This window comes from Heteronotia binoei, chromosome 8 (genome assembly GCF_032191835.1).
Source record: "Heteronotia binoei isolate CCM8104 ecotype False Entrance Well chromosome 8, APGP_CSIRO_Hbin_v1, whole genome shotgun sequence".
Classification (NCBI taxonomy): Eukaryota; Metazoa; Chordata; class Lepidosauria; order Squamata; family Gekkonidae; genus Heteronotia; species Heteronotia binoei.
In genome coordinates, this window is record NC_083230.1 from 104,920,339 (window position 1) to 104,942,346 (window position 22,008).

At 41.8% G+C, this 22,008-nt stretch overlaps 1 protein-coding gene across 3 annotated transcripts in view; it reads left to right on the forward strand.

Annotated features, from left to right (window-relative positions):
* The window catches only part of BCL2L13 (BCL2 like 13), a 51,656-nt gene extending 32,476 nt beyond the window's left edge, over positions 1-19,180 (forward strand). For all 3 annotated transcript variants that reach the window (XM_060245790.1, XM_060245792.1, XM_060245791.1), the window contains exons 6-7: positions 3,495-3,638; positions 16,767-19,180. In XM_060245790.1, the coding sequence (XP_060101773.1) occupies positions 3,495-3,638; positions 16,767-17,585 (963 nt within the window). In that variant the 3' untranslated portion in view covers positions 17,586-19,180. The remainder of the gene's footprint in view (positions 1-3,494; positions 3,639-16,766) is intronic.
* Positions 19,181-22,008: the final 2,828 nt, after the last annotated feature.

A 22,008-nucleotide genomic window follows, 5' to 3' on the forward strand; every position in this document is an offset into this window, starting at 1 on the left:
TTTACCAAATATTAAGGAATTACAAACTATCATGACTATGAATTATGTACCACCCTTGTGACTGAATCTTCTCTAGAAAAAAATAAATAGGCTTGTACCTATAAAGAGAACTCTGCTTTCACTGCAGCTTATGACATACCATCTGTATTGGTATTTTATCTTGCGGCTATTTTCTTGGTAAACCTGCCCTTTTATGTACGAACTGGAGGGGAAATGAAAAGAATTAAGGATTTTCCTGTCCCTTTTTTCTAAACATTATTTTAAACAGAGAAATATTTCTGCAGAAGGGAAAGGCAGATTGTCTCAGTAAGGCTACTTCAAATGAAATGTTGAGGATCATTGTGTTGTCAGTTAAGGGAATTAAAAATGCTACATGCTGTTCTGCCAGCAAATGGATTTTACCTTTATTTTTTCTAGACTAAGAGTTCAAAATGGCTGTACCTGAAAAGTGGCAGATGTTCTCTTTGTGGAAATACAGAACTGCTTACTTAGTTCAGTTATGGCTGAATAGTTACCACAAGTATCGGGATCCAGATTTGTTACGTAATTTATTTATTGTTCTATTGTTCTGACTTTGTTTAATTTTAATGCATTGTTTTTTGTTCTGAATTGTAGGATTTTTATTATTATTAGTTTGTTGTGATCCACCCCGAGCCCGTTTATAAGAAAGGGTAGAATATAAGCCTACTAAATAAATAAATCTTCAGATATTTCTGTCCTACCTACGTCTATGATTTTCAAAGTGGCTCGCAAAGCATTTAAAATAACATCACACAATAGTAATAAAGTAGTAAAATCCAGCAAGCATAACCATTAGTTCAGATCGCTAGTAGACTGCACATCACCTCACACTGAAAGCATGGGAAAACAGATAAATTTTTATTTGGCATAATAATAGCCAAGTTTGGTGCCAGGAGTATGGATGGGCAAGGAGCTCCTCAGACAAGATGCTACTTGTGAGAATGTTGAATGGCTGGTAGTCATCTTCCTAGCCTCTAAAGTTGGAAAAATGTAGAACAAAGGCCTCCAATGAAGATCTTGGGTAGGCTCAGTCCCAAGCTTTAGGTTGAAAAGTTACTTGAATTCTAACAAGCTTGCCCAGTAGAAAAATGTTTGACTTTTTAAATCCCCCCATTGTTTCACTGTATTACAGTTCCTTGTCCTAACAGCAGGTGACAAGCTTGCAAAACCAAAGCATCAGCCAGTGCTTCAAGCTAAGAATCTGGAACCCCCATCCTCTTTCTTGTAAAATGATCCTAGAAGCTGTCTTAATTCTTATCAGCTGTGTATCACTGCATATCTAGTGCATCGTAAGTGTTATTAAAACACAGTGATAGATTCCACTTAGCCTACAGATGAGTTCTTTCAGGCATTATTTCTGCTAGTTCTTTCCCCCCAGACTTGGCACTGAAAGTGACATTGTGAAAAATAGCCTAGAGTTTAAAAGGTCTCATGTTTTTGTTTCATCATGAAGAACGTAAATTTTTGGGAGCACGGGTTTAACACATTAATGCTGTTGGTCTTTAGAAGAAGAAGAAGAAGAAGATGATGATGATGATATTGGATTTATACTCTGCCCTGTTCTCTGAATTTCAGAGTCTCAGTGCAGCTTACAATCTCCTTTACCTTCCCAAGCAACAGACACCCTGTGAGGTGGGTGGGGCTGAGAGAGCTCTCACAGAAGCTGCCCTTTTCAAGGACAGCTCTGCAATAGCTATGGCTGACCCAAGGCCATTCCAGGAGTTGAGAATCAAACCTGCTTCTCCCAGATAAGAGTTCACACATTTAACCACTACACCAAACTGGCCCTCTTCAGTTACATGAAAATATGTTCTTTTTAGCTTTCCTTTTAGTGTTTTGAAGTGTGGCCTAGCACAGAAGAAGCAATTTTGGGGGAAGTAAGAAAAAAGAAAGTAAATGCTATTTTATACCAGAAATAGGATGAGGGGGAGGGTCTTGAAGGGTACATACTGCTGTTCTCTGCTGAAGCTAAGCAGGATTGCCCTATAAGCTGCCTGCCTAGAAAATTGTCTGGGAATCACACATAAGCTGTTCTGAGCCATGTGAAAAATAAGTACAATTAGCTGATAAAATGCTTAAACAGCATTATTTTGACATGTTATGGGTGTGTTGCTGCTTGTCTGTTTTTATGGTAAGGGCTGCAACTGGCAGTGGTGGGTAGTATCCAGCATACCAAATGCTGCCAGATACCGTCTGGCATGATATTCCCACCAGGATGGCAGCAGGGAGTGGAGGCAGGGAGGATGACGGTGAAGAGGTGGCATGTCCTCCCCCACCAGTTAGGTTTATGCCAGGTCAGGCAGGTCAGTTGAGGAAGGATGAATTGTAACCAAGGAAGAGAAAATGGATGAATTTGCTGTCTGTTTTCCCTTCCTTTCCTTCCAAATTTACTCTTTTTTCAGCCTGGCCAGTGGTAACGTTGTGCCTCTGCTCCCTGCTGTCAAGTCCTCAGTCTCCCAGGCACATCAAACAGACCATTAGTGTAATAGTAGTTTATTGAACCTTGAGAACTGTATTAGGCATGGCAGGTCTTTGGCTCCCTTATATTAAGCACGGCGGGGCAAGTTTTTGGTTCCCTTATATACATTCAACGTAACCATTATAATTTCAAAGGGAAAGCGGGAAGCTTAAGCGGGAAATATACATGGGAAGCGCCTTGGCCCTTCCCCTCCCAGGTGCATCTAGCCCAGCTGGTCGACCTTGGTCTCTTAGGCAATTGCCAGGCCAGTGGAGTCTTCTTCTGATAACTTGTTGCGAAGAGATAGTGTGGCAAGTGAAGCAAAAGAGCGAGGGAATACCAGAACAGCAATTTGAGAGAGAGAGCCAGGGAATATCAGAACAGCAATATGCAGGGATTCATGGCAAGACACTTGACACCTGCCATCTTCGTTCCTACTGCCCTATGCCAGGCCCTTAATTTAAAGCAGTGATGACAGCAGTGAGTCTTCTTTACCTCTCATCATCAGGTAGCTTAAGGAAAGTGATGAGAGAGCTTCTTGTTGGTTCATGGGGCTACCACACCAGTATAATTAGAAGAAGGAGGGTAGATTTTTATATCCCACTTTTCCCTACCATAAGGAATGCTAAAGCAGCTTACCTTCCCTTCTCCCCAGAACAGGCACCTTGTGAGGTAAGTGGGGCTGAGAGAGTTCTGAGAGAACTGTGATTGGCCCAAGGTCACCCAGCAGTCTTCATGGGGAGGAGGAATAGGGAGTCAAACCTGGTTCTCCAGATTAGGGTCTGTTGCTCTTAACCACTATATCACACTGGCTGTTTTATATGCCAGGGGACCTGAAGACTCTATTTCTGCAAAACTCCTTCCAGACATCCAGTTAACATTTCAGATGCCACATTTCTCTCGCACTTTCTGTGCTTTCAATATGTAGCTAAGTAACTTGCACAGCAGGTAAATGAAGCAGTCTATATTTCATGGTGCATATTGCAGTTCTTGACGATGACTTTTGTTTTAAAAGGTTTTAGTGCCTTTGGTGATCCTTCAGCAGTTCTTAATGGAGCTCACAAGACGGGGCCAGGAGCCGCTTGGCGCGCTGCTACAGTTTGGCGTGACCTACCTAGAAGACTATGTTGCAGACTACGTCATCCAGCAAGGAGGATGGGTAAGAGAGCCCATCCAGCCTTCTCTTGAGATCAAAAGTTGAGACGTGCAGTTCTCTGATTGCAACAGTGGGATTTCAGATTTGCTTGAAGTGCCGAGGAGAGCAAGTCCTAGCCCTCCTGCCTGACACAGCATGCTGGAAATCTGTAGGATGGATACATGGACTATGTACCAAGGGAAAGGGCTCTGTGAAATTCTCACTGATCTTCACATGGGGCAAAGCTTATTCCCAAGAATGTTCTCTTGCGTTTTGTAAGAAAATTCCAGCTATTCAAGGCTATGGGTGATAATTTCAGCCTGTGTATCTAGAATGATTATACATTAATTTGCTGAGTGCTTTAAGGGGTGGTGGCTTCATTTCTGGTGAACTTCATGTCCATGGCAAAGAATAATGGGTCTAACTGTTTCCATGTATAATTATCAGTAAGTGTCTCTCCCTCTTCGTTTACCACTTTTACCATCAGGTAGTTTTAGAACTCCCTTTTGTAAAATTGTAGCAGGAAATCCAGTCCTCTGCGGTCATTGAGTTCCATCTGAGATACTGCTGAGTTGAAGGTTAGGAGGGAGCCCATCAAAAACACTCAGCCTCCTTTCCTTGCATTTTTGTTATTCATGTCGATAGCTGATCTTGAGCTGACCAGGCATCCAGATTATTCTGTCCTGGGAGGTAGAACATTGCCAGATTTAAGCAGAATTAATCTGGGATTAGTAAAATGACTTCAAGTTGGTTTTATTGTGAAAGTAAAGCTGATCAGGAATATTCAGTGATTAGAAAGCCTAAATTTTTTTTAAAAAAGTCTAAACTTCAAAAGCCCTTATACTGCTAGTGTCTCATTTCATTACCTTGCTTTATGTATATAACTTCTGAAAAGGGTACTAAAAGGTTGCAGGCAGCTGTTTTAACCATTCACTTCCTGTTGTTTCTGCTGTCCCTTTCTAAGGCCATTCCCCTTGTTTATTATGAGAATGAGCATGACCCTTGACTGGTGCAATGTTAGTTGTTCCCGATTGAGCACCAAACCTTTGGAATTTTGTCTGTGACCTTCACTCATGCAAAACGAAGAGCGCCCGTTACATCTGGTTATGCTTCAGGCCAGGATTTAATGAAAATGACTCTGGGACTTGTTTTAAGATACAGTTATCAGGAAAGATGACAGAGCGCTCCTTTTGATGTGGGAGCTCTCAGAAGACTGTGTTCCATTCCTCAGGGTTTATAAAAACACTTATGGCAGCACATAGCTGCTTACAAAAACATACAGTCCCCTAGTTCCCTCTCTGAGTGTTGGCTGTTCGTAGCTGGCTAGGCTGTTCCATGAACCATGCGCTTATCTATTCACCTCTAACCAGGCATAAAATTGGACTGACAGAAACTGCATAACGAGCAGGGCAGAGCTATTTTTGAAACTGAGCAGGAAAGGTGAGGAAAGAGCTGAGGTGGTGTTATACTTTTTTTTTTAACAGAATATGTTTGTCATGATTAACTGCTGTGAGAAGAAGGGTGGGACAGTGTTTTTACAGGGTGGGTATTCTTAATCTGTTTATTATACACGGTGTTTAGATTTGTTAATCTTATATTGAAGAAACTATAACTGTTTTAGGTGTGTAAAGAGAACATTGTTCGAAGTTTCACATTGCTAGAATGGTTTCTTGGAACATAGTATTCCATTAACCAATCTCTTTTCTGTTGTATTTGAATATTGTTGTCTGAAGTTTACTGCAACTTAACGGTGCTGCCTTGAATCTCAGAAAGTACTTGTAACCAGGGCTTTTTTTGTAACAGGAACTCATTTGCATATTAGGCCACACACCCCAATGTAGCCAATCCTCCTGGAGCTTATAGTAGGCCCTGTAAGAAGAGCCCTGTAAGCTCTTGGCGGATTGGCCACATCAGAAGTGTGTCGCCTAATATGCAAAGAAGTTCCTGCTACAAGAAAAGCCTTGCTTGTAATGCTCCTTGATTATCTCCAGTAATGGCAGTGCATTAGAATCAGCTATGTGAGTCCAAGAAAGGGTGCAGGCAGACCTTGCTGTTGTATGCCATGCAGAACCTGGTCAAAGGGGAGAAACCTGGGTGGGAGGGTCTAGGTAAAGGCTCTTGGTTAAAGTTTATGTGGTAGTGTTTATACTGCCCAGCTCTTCAAGGAAGAGGTTGTTTTAGAGCCTCCCTTTACACTTCCATGGTGAGAATGGCAGGATGTAATAAGAAAAGAGAGGGTGGGGTTTGTACAGTCGAGACATCCTATTATTGTTATCAAGCCTTTATGTGTAGGACAATCCAGTGCGAAGGATTCTGAAGCACGTTGGTGGTTCCGTAAGTTCTAGACTTGGTATGCAGCTTTCAACAATGTCCATAAACAATGTTGAAAGTGTTCTGTGTTGTAGTGATATGGAATGCTCATAGAGGAGTTAAGAAGTCTTAATTTTAGATCGTAATCAAGGAGTGTTAGTGTAGTGAAACTGGAGACTTTTTCCAGTAGTTGCTGGGTCCATAGCTGATCAAACAGGATGGTAATTACGTATTTTTTGGTCCTTCGTAGGCTGTTCTTTTTGCTTTCTACATAGATTTGTTTAAGTATAGTAAATCTTTTGTTATGTTTGCTTTTTAAGCTGTTTGATCAAATCTTGCAAAGAATGGGATTGCTATTGTAATTTTGAAACTCGCCCAAACAATCCGTGTATAAAAATACTCACCCCGCCTAGCTTGTTACCAAATTTGGAGAAAACTCTAAGGCTACAGAAAGAGGTGGGAAAATGTTGCTGTCTACTTGCTTTGCACACTGTCCTTTTATTGAATCCTCTGTCCGTTAACTCCCTAGCATTTTTAAGATGTAGTTTTCTCTCCTGACACTGCTTATGGAAACCAGAGCAGTCACAGAAAGGTCGCATTTTTATTTTAAAAAATTGGCCCAATGGAAAACAACTTCCATTCTAATTTGGCAAGCAGCTTAGCTCCTCTGTATGCCCTGAAGCTGTATTAGGGCATAAACAATTGACGTGCAGTGCGCACTCTCTCCCCTCCCTTGTTCATTTAGTTTCCCTCTTACTTGCTGTATCTGCTGCATCAGAAGCTTCTGCTGGAAAAAGTGCAGAGTAAGAACAACCAGTTTGGGTAAGACTTTTTCAATTAGAGTAAGATTTCCATTATTTTGTGGGCACTAAGAAAAAGCTGTGGGGAATCGAAAAGATGTTTAAAGATCACTGCATGAAAGTTAGTGTTTTGCGACATCCTTAGTTTGCTTGCTGTTTTACTGGCATCATATAAGATAATATTATATGTCTGGAATTCAACATCTGCTTGATCTGTGAATGTGGAGCTTGAATCTGCAGTATATTAGAGTGCTTGTCTAATTGTGGTATGAGCTGGGTTTGTGGTATGATTTGGAAGAGAGATGATTCCCCCCCCCTCCCCCGCTGTTCGGCTCAGAGGTTGATTTTTAATCTTGATATTGTTGTTTAAGCTAATGAAAACAGTTATGTGTCTAGAACTGAACTTTTTTCCAAATTCTGACAGAATAGTGCATGAGGAAACTTCATTCCCATTTCAACAATGATGACTTCATGACTTTTTTTGAAATTAATATTTCGCTGTGGTTTAAACCTCAGTTGCTTTATAGACTGTAATGGTCAGATGTTTTCTCTTGAGAGATCAAAATTGCTTGTTTCAATAAATTGATTTTGGATGATAGTGCAGAAATCTTCAGATACTTCATTTTGAACAGAAATGTACGTCACTGGGGGCATTCTGAAACTGATGAAGAGTTTGTTTTGTGAGTATAGATACATGTATTTAATTGAAACTTGAACTGTTGCAGAACTGAAAACTTGCACTTTAATTTAAAGTTGTTGAAAAGGGATGTGTAGAGCAATTCTATGGATTTTCATTTTGTTTTGTGTTGACTTGGTAGGCATGATTGAATTTCATAGAAAAAGCTTCTGTAACAGGTTCCCATTGCCTTGAGATGGATGTCCTCCTTGATTGTGTTGTTCTTAGCCCCTTTCTTGAAAATTATGTAGGCTGGTGTAAATTTTTGAAAAAAATTATTTGGGCAAAAGACTATTTAGTGCATTAAGATTTCTTGTATGGTCCTGGAATGATGCCTAGTATATCCAGAATTTATTATAGAGAAATTGGCAGGTGTTCAGTTTTTGGAGTCATGGCCAGTATGACTAATGGAATTTTGTTCTACCTGATATTTAGCTTTTTCATTCTTGGTCTCGACTGCTGGAACTTCTCTGAGCTTATGGTTTGGAAGGTAACTTTTTGTTTCTTATGTCTTTGAGAAACACTAAACCAGTTGTTGTAATAAAAAAAAGGTAGTCCCCTGTGCAAGCACCAGTCGTTTCCGACTTTGGGGTGACGTTGCTTTCACAACGTTTTCACGGCAGACTTTTTACGGGGTGGTTTGCCATTGCCTTCCCCAGTCATCTACAGTTTCCCCCCAGCAAGCTGGGTACTCATTTTACCAACCTCGGAAGGATGGAAGGCTGAGTCAACCTGAGCCAACTACCTGATCAGGAAAAGTGACAAAAAGGATAAAAAATGTATTAAGGTAGGGATAACAGTTGTCCGGATGCTGTTTTTTACATAGTCCTCCTGCACTTTTCCTTCATTCCAGGTCAAAGGATATTCTACCCACATTTAAACTTTCAGTCTCTTATGCTATCGTACCCACTGGCATTCTTCTCTGTTTGGAAGCTCTTCTGGTCTCCCAAGTTACCTGGTGGGTGGTGATGGAAAATTCTGTCAAGTCACCGCTGACTAATGGCGACCTTGTAGGGTTTTCAAGGCAAGAGACTTTCAGAGGTGGTTTGCCATTGACTGGCTTTGCAGAGCAATCCTGGATTACCTTGATAGTCACCCATCCAAATACTAACCAGGGCAAGCCCACTTAGCTTCCAATATCTGATGAGATCAGACTAACCTGGACCATCCAAGTTAGGGCCCCAGGTCTCCTACATGGTGCATTCTCCTCACTCTTATTGTAGCTGCTCTGCATTCCTGCTTGAGGAAACAATCTCTTTCCCCACACTCGTATTCCATTATTCCCACTGAGAATCTTTTACCTACTGTCTTTCCATTTATTGCTGTGGGAGAGTTGCTTGGTCAAATGTAGAGCACAAGTTTTGTACACAGTTTTGTACACAGAAGGTTCATTTCCTGGTATCTCCCATTAAGAGATCAGGCGGCATATGTTGGAATTACCTTTATCTGCCTGAGCCTGTGAGCTACAACCAGAGTAAACAGTGCTGAACTAGATAGAGCAGCAGTACAAGGCAGCTTGTTCTCTAGTTCGCATCTGTAGAGCCGGCTTCTTCAAACAACATCTTATGATTTGATATTGTTTAAGATTGCCTTTGCTTTGTTGCTACATATATTTTGACTCCATTTCCCCCCCTTTTTTAAAAGGATGTTATTTGGAAGCTGTGAACCTGCACTCTGAGGGGCCTCTGTCATATGAGGGCTCAGAGCTGGATGTATTTAGGTTCATTATGTAACTTTGCTAGCTTCCACAGTGGCATAACATTAAGCCATTTTTATAGATCATATGGTACCGATGAAAGGATTTTGTCGCTTGTTGGGCAGTTTGAGCTGAGATAGAGGTAACTAGGATTTATATCATTTATCTATATTGATGCTAAAAAAAGAATCTGTGATATTATTGATTTGAAATACGTAGAGTTTTGCATTTGTTCACTTGTTCATTGCCTACCCCCTGGAATGATTTTCATCTTGAGACATACTAATACCAGCGAGTTGTCAAATTCTTTGGCAGAACTGCACAGAGAATCACATCTGTGGGATCTGAAAAAGCCACAAGGAACCCCAGAGGGATGTGAGGACATTAGACAGAGTACGGAAAAGGCAAGGCAATAAATTTGGCTTGAATAGGGTTAATCTACAGCTCTCAAGAAAGCTGGTCTATTTGATAGGAGTAAGTACAGTGTAGTGAATGTACGACACCTGTATCTTACGGAATCTGAAGAAATGCCGTCGTCACTGAAATAGCACTAAAATTAATACTCTGTTTTTATTGTTGAATGTGTAATTTTTAATATTTATTGATTTTAATTGTTGTGATTTTATGCTGTGAGCCGACCTGAGCCTGCTTTGGTGGGGAGGGTGGGATATAAAATAAATAAATAAATCTTCCTGAGACGCAGTTCTGCATGGTATCAAATGGATAACTTCTGATACTCAACTGGCGCTTTGCTGCTATTTGCAAGTAAATTCTGCTTGACAAATGGCATGATAAGACATTTGAATCTTCAATATAGTGGCAGGCTTTCCTGAAGTAAATAGACTGGTAGAGGAGGAATACAATGCTCAAATTCCTTTTGAGATGCATTTGTGGGAATGCCTAAGGTACTTTTATTTAGAAAGTCTGGAATTTTTCGACATCTGGTGTCTTCAAGAGCAGAAACATAAACTAGTGTTTGTCTTCTTGAAAGCTTTCTTAGAACAGATTTTCTAGGAGCAGTTGCCTGCTTTGTCAGATGCAAAACCCCCCAAAGGGTTGATGAGACAAGTGTCACTGGAAAAGACAATAATGCTGGGAAAAGCTAAAGGCAGTGGGGGGAAAGGAAGATCCAACATGAGATGGATTGACTCAATCAAGGGGGCCAGGGCCCTCAGTTTGCAAGATGAAGAAGGTTGTTAGGACATTTTGCAGGACTTTAATTCATAGAGTTGCCATAAGTTGGAAGCATATTGATGGCTTTTAACATACAATAAGATAGTAGGTAAGGAAATTATTGAGAGAGAGAGAGAACACTCAAGTGCCATTGGCAGGGAGAGTATATGATTTTTTTTTTTCCTTTTGGAAAGAATTGAAAACTGGGGGAAGTTGAAACTATATACACAATCCTTTCTTACTGTTTTAAGAACATAAATGCATATAAAATTATGCTATTTTCACTGGAACAGAGTTCTCCAGGGTAGGAGAATTGTGCATGATGATGACAGTACCCCCCCAACCAGATGCCTTCAGATCTCTAACTATTGTATGTGGCTTCCTGCTTTTACAGTATTCTAATGCTGAACCGAGTATGCTCAATGCAAACTAGGCTGGAGCAGCACAGAGGACAGTGGGTAGGGAACAATTCATGGGAGAATAATATGTACTCTTTTCAGTCCATGAGACACAGCTTGATCAGCACAGAGAAAGGGTGGTAGGGGATTTACTGAGTAATTACTTTCAGTATGGCTGTGGTCCAGCCCCGATACAGCTTTCTACATGTGCCACATTCCATTAGCACAGATGGATGAATGTGAAAAGCAGCTATCGGCAGACACTCCGAGTGCTTTGCATGAACGCTACATGAGTCTGTGTGACCGGATTGCAAGCAAGGCTCTGCATTCTGTGGAACGTGAACAGTTCCAGAGAGACAGGGGTATTGGTCTGTGGCAGTCAAAATAAGTCTTGTGGCACCTAGAAGACTAGCCAGCGGACTGGATCATGTCTTTGTTTATGCTCTGCAGTGTAATGTCACACTCCTTGTCCTGGGAAACAAGGTTTCCCTGATCTTTGTTTGTAATAGCTACTCTCTTTCCTCTTGCTATTTGTAGCACATTCTGAACACTTAATGCATCTGCTAAAATAGGCTCACAGATGTTTATGCCACAATAAATTGGTCAGACTTAAGGTGCCCCAAGATTCTGTTGGGTGAACAGTTCTTATACTGTGTGTTTGTGTGTTTTGCGGTCAAGTCATGGCCAACTTATGGCAACCTCATAGAGTTTTCAAGGCAAGAGACGTTCAGAGGGTAGGTTGCCATTGCCCGCCTCTGCAGAGCAACCATAGTATTTCTGGGTTGTCTCTTATACAAATATTAACCAGGGCTGACCCCGCTCAGCTTCTGAGATCTGATGAGATCGTGCTAGCCTGGCCTGTATAGGTGGAGGTTAAATTTCATGCAAATTTTTAGAGACAGAATGTAGAAGTTTTAATGTGACTTTGTTCTAATCTCTGGGAAAAGATTAGAAGTGGAAGAACCAAGTGTTCGTTTGAGTCTCTTTTGGCTGCTTAATGAGAGTGGTGCCCTCTAAAGAGCAAGCATGAGATTGCTAGCTATGGAATATTTTTACCATTTTGCAGTTTAATTATTTTGAATATATAGATGATTATTTTGTCATGTTTTATTTTGTCCCATGCTAATGATCAGTTTTGTATTTTTCTACTAGATGTCTTAGAGTTGATCCTCCTGGCAGTCATAAATTAGTGGATAGGCTTGCCAAACCATGTAGCAATGGTTCTGTAGCCACAAAAGGTCATATTATGCATTATGAAACATGTCAGTATACATCAGGATAAACCATGTTATAGTCACAGCAACCCTGTATAATTAGGTCTAGCATTACTAACTTGTCCTAGGCATTATGATGAGTTTTGTGGGTGAGAAGAGATTTTAACTCACATTCCTCCTTCGAATTTGATGCTCTGCCTGCTGGTTCCAAACAGCTAACAATTGTCATCCAACACTACTTCTTTCTTGCCAGCAATGTGCAAACTTCTTAATATTATCTAGGCTTGTCAACTCTAACTTGAGGGAAATTCCTGGAAATTTGTGGAGGAGGGAGCTTAATGGGGATGTAATGTCATGTCCTGTTTAAAGGTCAGCTCCTCCCCTTCCTCTGAGGTCATGTCCTCCATCACAATTCAGACTTTAAATGTAAACCTCCTGCATCATATCACCCCCACACCTTTTTCTCCCACCTTACATCATTTGTAGGCTTCTGTATGCACAGGTTATATATGTAAAATTGAATTTTTTAATCTTAAATATTTGCACTGGATAGCAGCCAGTTACATTCCACTCAACCTAAAAGCCTTTTGCATAATCCTCTTCAGGTTTTTCTGTGTTGAGAAAAATCTTTGAGAAAGGATTCATAGAATGATGCTAGCGAAAGACACATCTTTCTCTCTGTCCCCAGTTGACCTCTGTCCTTCAGTAGCTTTACAAGTGACAGTTTCTTGTAGGCTCTGTGGTACATAGCATAGAAGAAGCAGAAGTCTTATACCCACCCTGTGTAGCCACTCCAGGACTTTCATTTCTCCCTGGACTGTTATGATATGTGATAGTCTTCCCTCAGCTGCCATTTACTCTGGCAGAACTGATCTCTGCAGTCTGTAGATTGATTGTAATTCTGATAGAACTTCAGGCCCTACCTTGAGGTTGGTAGCTCTGACATCATCCCAACTGATGGCTTTGCAAATGCAGAACATTTCACTTGAAGGCCCCTAAGCACATGTATCCTTACTCTTGTTTAATCTATTTAACTCTTATCCTGCCTTTCTATCCCTATTTTTTGGGGGGTGGGGTGGGGGTGGGAGGGAGGGAGCCATGTTTTTTTAAAAAAAGATTGAATTCTCTGGCTTGAATTCAAATGAAGATGTTTTGTAGTGGCCTTATTCATTTCCCTAGCTTCATTTGCCTTACGGTTGTTGCTTTTCCTGACTGCTTTTCAAGCTTTGTCGAGCAATAAAAAAAACAAGGCCAGATCTTGCACATGTGAGGGAAAATAACTCTCCCTGGGGCATATGTTAAGAAAATCAGAATTTATTTTGACAGTTGCTTACAGTCAACAAACAGAAGAGCACATCTTCACAAATTTTTCAGTTCTAGGACTTTACATAAAAACAGGCGTTTATTTCCTGAAATTATAACCTGTCTTTCTCTCACATACTGTCCCAAAGTGGTTAATATTCTCTTGTCTCCCATTTTATCCTCACCCTGAATGTGTGTCTGGTCCAAGGTCACCCAGCAAGTTTCCATGGGAGAGCGAGGATTTGAACCAGTTCCTAGTCTTGACACTGTATCCACCACTAACACCACATTGGCTCACACTAACATTCCCACTAATACCCCTTAATTTTTCTAAGTCTTTCAGGAGCAGGTGAACCGGTAAGGGAAACTACACAGGAATATTGCTTGATGTGCTTTAGATTTTGGATAAAATAAGTATTTTCTGTTACCTTCCAGTTTGCCAGTCAGCTATAATGTAATGGTTAAGAGCAGCAGACTCTAATCTGGAGAACAGTTCAATTCCACACTCCTCCACATGAAGGTAGCTGGGTGACTTTGGGTCAGTCACAGCTCTCACAGTGGTCTCCCTCCCCTCAAGTCTTGCTTACCACTTATTTATTTTGACATATAGCCTGCCCTTTCCCATAAAACAGACTCATAGATGCATAATGCTAAAAGAGCTAGAACTTAAGGCTGCAGTCAGTTTTAGGATCTCCTGGCTATATGACACACAATTCCATTAATTTCCCATCTAGATGATACAAAACTTCCTGTTGTTGTTGCTGCTGCTGCTAATCAGCCTGAAATTATGCTAGGCAGCATGGTGGTGGAAAGTGTTGTCAAGTTACAACTGACTTATGGTAACCCTGTGGGGTTTTCAAGGCAAGAGACATTCAGAGGTGGTTTCCCATTGCCTGCCTCCATGTAACCCTGGTGTTCCTTGGAGGTCTCCCATCCAAATACTAGCCAGGTCTGACCCTGCTGAGCTTCCAAGATCTGACAAGATGAAGCTAGGTTAGACTATTAAGGTCAGGGCACTTGGCAGTATGCAGCAGTATAATAGGCAAGTCTCCACTGTGGGTTTACAGTCTACAAAAGACATCAAACATGATGTAGGGAAGGAGGAGGGACCAGGGAATAATACAGTCATAAAGTATCATGACTGGGAGAGGTGGCCATTTAACCCGGAAGCAGAATTCTGTTGAAATCAAACACTTGAGTATTGAGGAGGAATTTCTCATTCTGTTTGCATTTCAGTCTCCACAGCGTGGTTAAATTTAACTCCTAGGTTACTAAAATCCTTCTAAATCTTCCATCTGGCCCTGTTGGTTGTCTTTTAATGTCCACAGGCATATCTGCAGATGAATTGGCAGATTTGTCCTAAGTTGCACTCTATTTTATTCCTTTACAAGAATGGAAATTCCCTGCTTTTATCTATTGGGCTTCCGGACCCCCATTAATGCAGCTGAGACATGTAATCTTTTGCCTCTGTCTTGTCACCTAAAACATTTTGACTTTGAATTTTCCTGTTAATATACATATTTGCTGCCTCTAATATTGTAATGCGTAAATTCCTTCCTAGAATTATATTGAGACCTCTTAAGTTCTCCCCGGGCATCAAGTTGGCTCATAAGTATCTGTGGATTTCTGCAGAACTCAGTAATGCCTGCTGTATTGCATGGAATTTTGAGTTAACTGATTCTCCCCCTCCCCCAATTTAATAGTTACAATGGGGTGTAAGTATTTTTCCACACAGGTTCTAATTAATTACCAAGTTTCAGTCATCTAAAAATCTGTTTTCCTATAGCTGCCACTCTTAATGCTTTATTCCTAAACATTACTTTGAGTTAGCAGTGTTTCTGCATATAGCTGTTGTTGCACTTGCTAATTCACAGTGGCAGCAAAGCATCCACACAGCTGCTTTCCTTACCCTCACTTGCCACCAGAGATATTTTAAGGTTTTTTTTTTTAAATCAGAAATTGACAAGATTACTATAGTGCTTGCTTTGGTGTACTAGTTCGTTGTTTTTTTAAGTCGCTAGCTGTTTTTGTTGATGAGTTTTAAGGGGGAATGTGCTTCAGCTTATAACTTTGCAATAAAAAGGGTTAGAGACTTTTATAGCTAGTACATGATAACAGTTGATGGAGTCATTACAGTGTTGTTGCATTATAGCAAAAAGCAAAACCGTAACAAATAAGACAGCAAAGTTCAGAACAAAATTAAGAAAAATGATAAGCAGAGAGAGTGATACAATCTATATCTTTGCAGTATCTCCCTTTGTTTCTGTTAGACCAAAGGTGGCCAAACTGCAGCTCAGGAATCATATGTGGCTCTTTCACAGAGAGCCAGTTCGGTGTAGTGGTTAAGTGTGCGGACTCTTATCTGGGAGAACCGGGTTTGATTCCCCACTCCTCCACTTGCACCTGCTGGAATGGCCTTGGGTCAGCCATAGCTCTGGCCAAGGTTGTCCTTGAAAGGGCAGCTGCTGTGAGAGCCCTCTCAGTCTATTGTGGGGGAGGAAGATAAAGGAGATTGTGAGCCACTCTGAGATTCGGAGTGGAGGGTGGGATATAAATCCAATATCATCATCATCATCACACACATTGTGTAGCTCTCAAAGCCCCCATTGCCCTGTTGGCTGGTTTGCAGAAGGCATTTCTCTCTTTAAATCACTTCTCCAAGCCAGCTGGCGGCGTGGAAAATAATTTAAAGTTGTTTTCTTTCCACCTCCATTTCCCCCCTCCCCGATCTTCCTCCCTCCCATCCTCCCATTCATTGTCTTGCAGCTCTCAAGCATCTGACATTTGTTCTATGTGGCTCTTACATTAAGCAAGTTTGGCCATAGCAAACTGTTCTATCCTATTTTAAATTTTGTAAAAAAGCAAATTAAGTCAGGAATGGTTTTCTGGTAACTGGCATCCCTTTGTCCACATCACTTGTAGTAAGCTGGAAAAAAGAAACTACTTTCCTTTTTGGCACATATGCTTTTTTACTAATGAGGCTGAGGCACATGCAAATAACTACTACTGTATTTACTCATATTCAAGACTAGGTTTTATTTCCTGACATGGCATTTAAAAAAAGAGAGACAGATTCATCTTGCTTCTGCGTACAAGTTAGTTATGTCCAGTAATGAAGAAGTTGCAGGGTATAACTTGGGGAGGGCTTGTCTTCCTTTTGAGGAAGTATGGTAGTCTGAAAAAGATGCCTGAATAAATCTAGAGTTGCATGGAAAGAGTTGGTGGCTTGACATTGATCCCCGTTGATGCAATGCCTCTCCCCTTTATTCCCTACTGCTTTATTGCATTTGTAAGTTTAGGCCCTACAAGTTCCGAAGCATGAATGGTTCTCATTTCCAGTTTCTTAATTTCATAGATTTTTCACACAATGACAGAAATGTATCTGTTTTCTCACCTTGTCTCATATTGCTCTGAACCATCTTGGTTTCTCTGAAGTTAAAAATGAAGGCTACCATGGTGACAGAAAGTGCCTCTTGGTTAAAAACTCTACTTCAGATTCTTGTGTATCTGTTGTCTTGTAAAATTGTGCGTGTGAAGTTGGCACTCTTTTGCTGACCATGTTTGTTTTTCTTCTTCCTTCCAGGGCACTGTCTTTAGCTTGGATTCTGAAGAGGAGGACTACCACGGACTCATTGCCGAGGACAGCAATGACATCTACATCCTAACTAGTGACAACTCGGGCCAGGTGAGCCCTCCTGAATCGCCCACAGTGACCACATCTTGGCAGTCGGAGAGCCTGCCTGTCTCTTTGTCAGCTAGCCAGAGCTGGCACACCGAGAGCTTGCCCGTGTCTTTGGGCCCTGAGTCTTGGCAACAAGTGGCCATGGAAACGGAAGAAGTGAAGAGTTTGGACAGTAACGGAGGTGGGGAAGAGAGGAGCGAAAACAACTCCTCCAATTCTGATATTGTTCACGTTGAGAAGGAAGAGATTCCAGAGGGGGCTGAGGAAACGTCACCACCTCAAGCGGCTCCTCTGACTGAAACCGCAAAGCAGGATGCTGCAGATGCTCCAGCCGCCTTGCTGGAGGCGGTGTCGGAAGCCGAAATCGTGTCGATTACAGAAGTAAGCCTCTCTGCAGCAATGCCTACTGAACAGCAGGAGGAGGGAAAGGCAAGAGAGGAGCTGGAACCCGAAACTCCAGCACTGAGCAAGCCTGCTAAGACACCATCTCCTGTAGAGGAAAAGGCTCCCTCCAAACCTGAGAGAATACTGCCTCCAGAAGAGGAAGCGGAGGCAAGGAAGGAAGGCTATTCTGAAGAAAAGGAAGAGAAGTCCCCTGACGGAGAAGAGAAACCCATCCTCTTGCCAGAAGGGAAATCGATTCTGCTATATGGTGGGGCAGCAGCGGTAGCCATTCTGGCGGTGGCAGTGGGCGTGGCGCTGGCGTTGAGGAAGAAGTAATGAACTTCACTCGGATCCACATTTAGTTGCATTGACTGAAGGTTGAGATGCCTACTGTCGGGGAAATCTATGTAACTTAAAAGGGTGGTGGGGCAAAAGGTGTCCACTGTAAGGTTTAAGTCTAGGGACAATCGTGTTTTTAGTGTACTGGGACTGGAGCTTCCTGATTAAACCAATTGGGGTGTTGTTGTTTTTTTTAAAAAAAGAACCCCACACATGTAAAGTATCTGTGTACAAATGAGGAAAGTGAATGTTTATACACTGGAACCTGGAACCTAAAATTCCAGGGCAATGGGAGAGTCAGTGGCTACCTCCTGGAGGTTTTCCTTACATAGCTGCTATTGCAGCTTTTTTGGGTTTCCCCCTTCACCTCTTGAATGAGAGGTGCCTCAGTCCGGTAGCATGAGGCTGGTCTCCCTTTTCTGCCTCAGCTTCCTCAGGTGCACTGCGCTGCTCCTGCTGACCTCCCAGTTCTCTCTTTTAAGCCCCAATGGGGTTGTGCTTCTTCAATACCTCTTTGCTTTCTACTTTTCCTGCCTCCCCTTCCCCAAATACTTCCTAAGCCCCCCCCCCCAAACCTTCAAAAGCTCTGCTGCTCTCTAGCAGAGTTCTCAGTGTTCTCTAATGGTGGGTGGAGGAAGTACATTTCCCAGAGATGAATTAGGATGCTGTTGTTGGGGGGAAAGGTAGATGTTCATTGAGTGCCCTCCCCCAATATGTATTTTGTCATTTCAGTGATCCCCGTTGATGCAATGCCTCTCCCCTTTAATCCCTACTGCTTTATTGCAATTGTTTTGGTAGGGCAAAAGATCTGACCACCTTCTTGTAATGGATGCAGAGGGTGATGATGGAAATGTTACTAACCCAGTATTCATATAAGCAAAAAAAGCCTAAGGGCTGACTTGGCACCATTTGTGAAATAACGTAAGCACAGACTCGCTCCACCTCTTTCTCTGCATTTGCACAGCGTTCAAGGGTGGGTTGCAGTTTAGCCTTAAATTGACCTTGGCCGCTGCCAGATGAGCAAATACAAGGTCTTCCAAGAAACTGGTCTCCAGTCTGAACCGCATGATGCTGTACCTTCCAGTTAATTGCCTAGCAGCTCCTGAGTGATGTTGCAAAAGCCAGCAGTCTTGTGTGGCTCATGTGAACTTCTTGGGTGACTGTTATGTGTAGAGAGTTTGGAGAAGTACACAGAAAAGGTGGATAAATTAAAACCAAATATTTCTCCCCCTCCAGGCACGCTTAATTCTGGCCTGTGACATGGTAGACATATCCCCTCTCTTTCACCCCCTTTCCACTTAGTTTCTCAATAAATGATGCTGAGGGATTTCCCCCCCCCCCCCCAATTTCCTGGTGCCCTTGTTTTTGGATATGATTCTGCACAGCAATCGGGTACCTTGGTGTAGATTTTTCTGTAGGTAGCATTAAAGTGTAGAGTTAGGTATTTTTTTCTCTTAAACCTTTGCCATAGCTGCCTTTTCCTGTTACCTTCTGTAGATCAGATGATCAGGAAGTTCCTAAATTTCTTCATTCAGATGTGGTTTCCAGCTTTCTATTCATGTAAATAAAAAACATCTCAAATTATTACATGAGTCATCATGTGGCAGTGGCAATTCTGTCCTCCAGTCCTTGTGTCAACAACTGTGATATTTGTGAGGCACTATTTTGGCAAACATGTTGGAGCTCCTGGCCATAGCATTTATAATTTAGGTTGCCCTTGTGAGCGGATCTGTTGGGGAAATGGGCCTATATTTCATTTTTAGGCATTTGCTCATAAGTAGTCCTGTTTTGCACATACAGCAACCTGTGGACCTAGCAGCTTGGAGACTTCTACCTATCTTACGATAGGTATGGGTAATTAATTTTTGAAGGATCCAGCTCAAAAGGGGACAGGTGAAACAGACTGTGAGAACTTTGTTGTAACCTGAGGTTTCTTTTACTAACTCTCCTTCCAAAAGCCTATCTCATTACTTCCTCTTAGCTAAAACTGTGGTAATTGATGGTCATTCAAAAGCTGTGATGCAGCAGGGTTTTCATTTAATTAGTGATACTTGCTATTTTCCACCTTTACCACTTAGCTGCTGTGGTCCCATAATTGTGCTGGGGCACCCATGGATCTCTCTGGTCATGGTTAGTTATTCTGCTCAACATGGTTAGTTATTCTGCTCCTCTGGTAGAGGAGCACAGGTGACCAAAAAGTGCAGTTTTAACAACTGAGCAGCTGGAGCAGCATCCTTCTACAGACTTTTTGATAACTAAGCTTAGTACAGCACATCTTCATGCATCCCATTTGGCCAGACTTGGTATTTATGGTCTTGAAGCAATCTCATTCATTACATAACTGAACTTGGGGTTGCTACCAGTTTATTTCGATAGGGAGCTATAGAGAAGCCTCTGTTCTCGGATGTCTTGTTCATTTGCAGACGTATTTTCGCTTTCCTATATTTTCAGGTGCACAGCTCACATATTAGGTTTAAGGGGTGCAGGGGGAACCTTCTTGTGTTTTATAGGGCTGGATGGCAGGAACTATACTACAGCCTGTTGAGGATTGCTAATTTACAGTGTTTTAGTGCTGTTTATCAGTTTTCTAAAAGTGCCTCAGTGTGTTCTAGCGGGTTTTCCTTTGTGTTCTTACATTGTTTCATAGCTTTCTTGGCTAGTAATGGCTCTGAAGGTACTTTAGGAAGACTAGTTCCGAAAAATGAAGTAAAACAGGCTCCTGTTAGGCTTGTTTTAAACACTGCCGCCGCAGCAGCAGCACAGTTCCTCTAGAACCTTTTGACTCCTGGTACCCCATATCACCATTTTTAAGGTCTCACAGTTGTATATGTTGTGGCTTGTTAGGTACTTGGAACTGCTGTTGGCACTGAACGGCTGTGACAGTGATAGGAAAGATCTATACTGTAGTTTACCACCTGGTGGAACTCTGGTATCTCAACAGAGAATAGAAATGGAAGTGCTGTTGGTACTGAAGGGCTGTGACGGTGATAGGAAAGGTCTATACTGTAGTTTACCTGGTTATAGTATCTCCACAGAGAATAGAAATGGATGTTGTTTATCTTGCCTAATTTTACCAATTCAACATTATATTTCTCTGGCTTGTTGTTAGTAGTAGATCTGATCTTGGCTCCCTAGTCTGCTGTCAAATGGCCTTTGTTGATTTCTCTGTGAGGACTGTTGCTGCTTCTATAATCTCAAATATGGTACTTGATGCCCCCCTTCACTTTATAAATTCCCACTTCTGTGTATCACTGTGCTAACTGCTACACTTGATGGAAGAGAGATGGCAGGCCAGGGGAGGCAGAAGAGAGCTTTCAGGGTCATATGGAGCTACAGGATGTCTTTTCTGGTAATAGGCCAAGCCGCCTTTAGTCAGTTGTCAAAACAATAAAGAGTATTAGAAACATTAAAGGATGCAGGACTGAATTGCTGTTAAGTTTTGGCCACTTGCGTAGCTGACATTCTTCAGATTTTTTTTTAAAAGCTACCTAAAGCCAGTATTCTACTGAAGGATTAGTGGGGATTCCTCATAGAACAAGGCTTGTTTTAAGGTGTGGCATTTCTTTTACTCTGGTTTGAAGTCATATCTGGTAGCTGGCTCTAATTTATGTGTTTTCCTTAGACAATGGCACTGATGCTTCAAACCAGCGTCCTGCTTCAGGACAAGCTGTGAAGTATCACGAGAGAAGGGCTAGTCTGTTGTAAAAAAGGACTTTGTACTCTGGAAAAAGTACTTCTCAGGGTTAAACATTCATATAGTGCAGGCACAGACCAGACTATGCATTTACTTAGTTGTGTTGAAAGAATTATATGCTGAATAGTGTTTCTTGGGGGGGGGGGGATGTGAGCACAAACATAGCCTTGGTCGTATGAACAGAACATAAGTCATATAGGAGTTCCAAAAATAGGACAGATTTGAACACCTAAACTGAATCACAACAAACCAAACCAGGTCTGCTTTCCTCCTAACTGCTTCAGTTGGCAAAACACTTGGGTGGCAAGGAACTTGTCTCTGTACCAAGGTGAAAACGCTGTCTACACAATACCCTTCTTTTTCAGTGAACGTTAAGTCTGCTTTTCACAACTTCAGCTACCTGTGACAGGCTCTGACTTTTGCTTCTTATGGCTTTGAAAGACTGGCTGTGCTGTTGCAGACTTTACCACTGCATTCATGCCTAGTTCTTTTTTAAACAAACTGTTTCCTGAATGTGCAGTCCACATGGCACAAAGTAGCCCTTCCGGTACCCCTACTGTACAGATCTCTAAGCACTACATAGGGAATGCTTGCATGCCAGATTGCCAAAGCTGGTTCAAGCTCTGTTTTTTTAAAAGGCAAAAGCAGTTTAAGCCCTGTCTTATCAGTAAACAGGTGGCAGAGCAAGCCAGAGCTCCACTTTATGCATGTCTCTCTACACCTGAG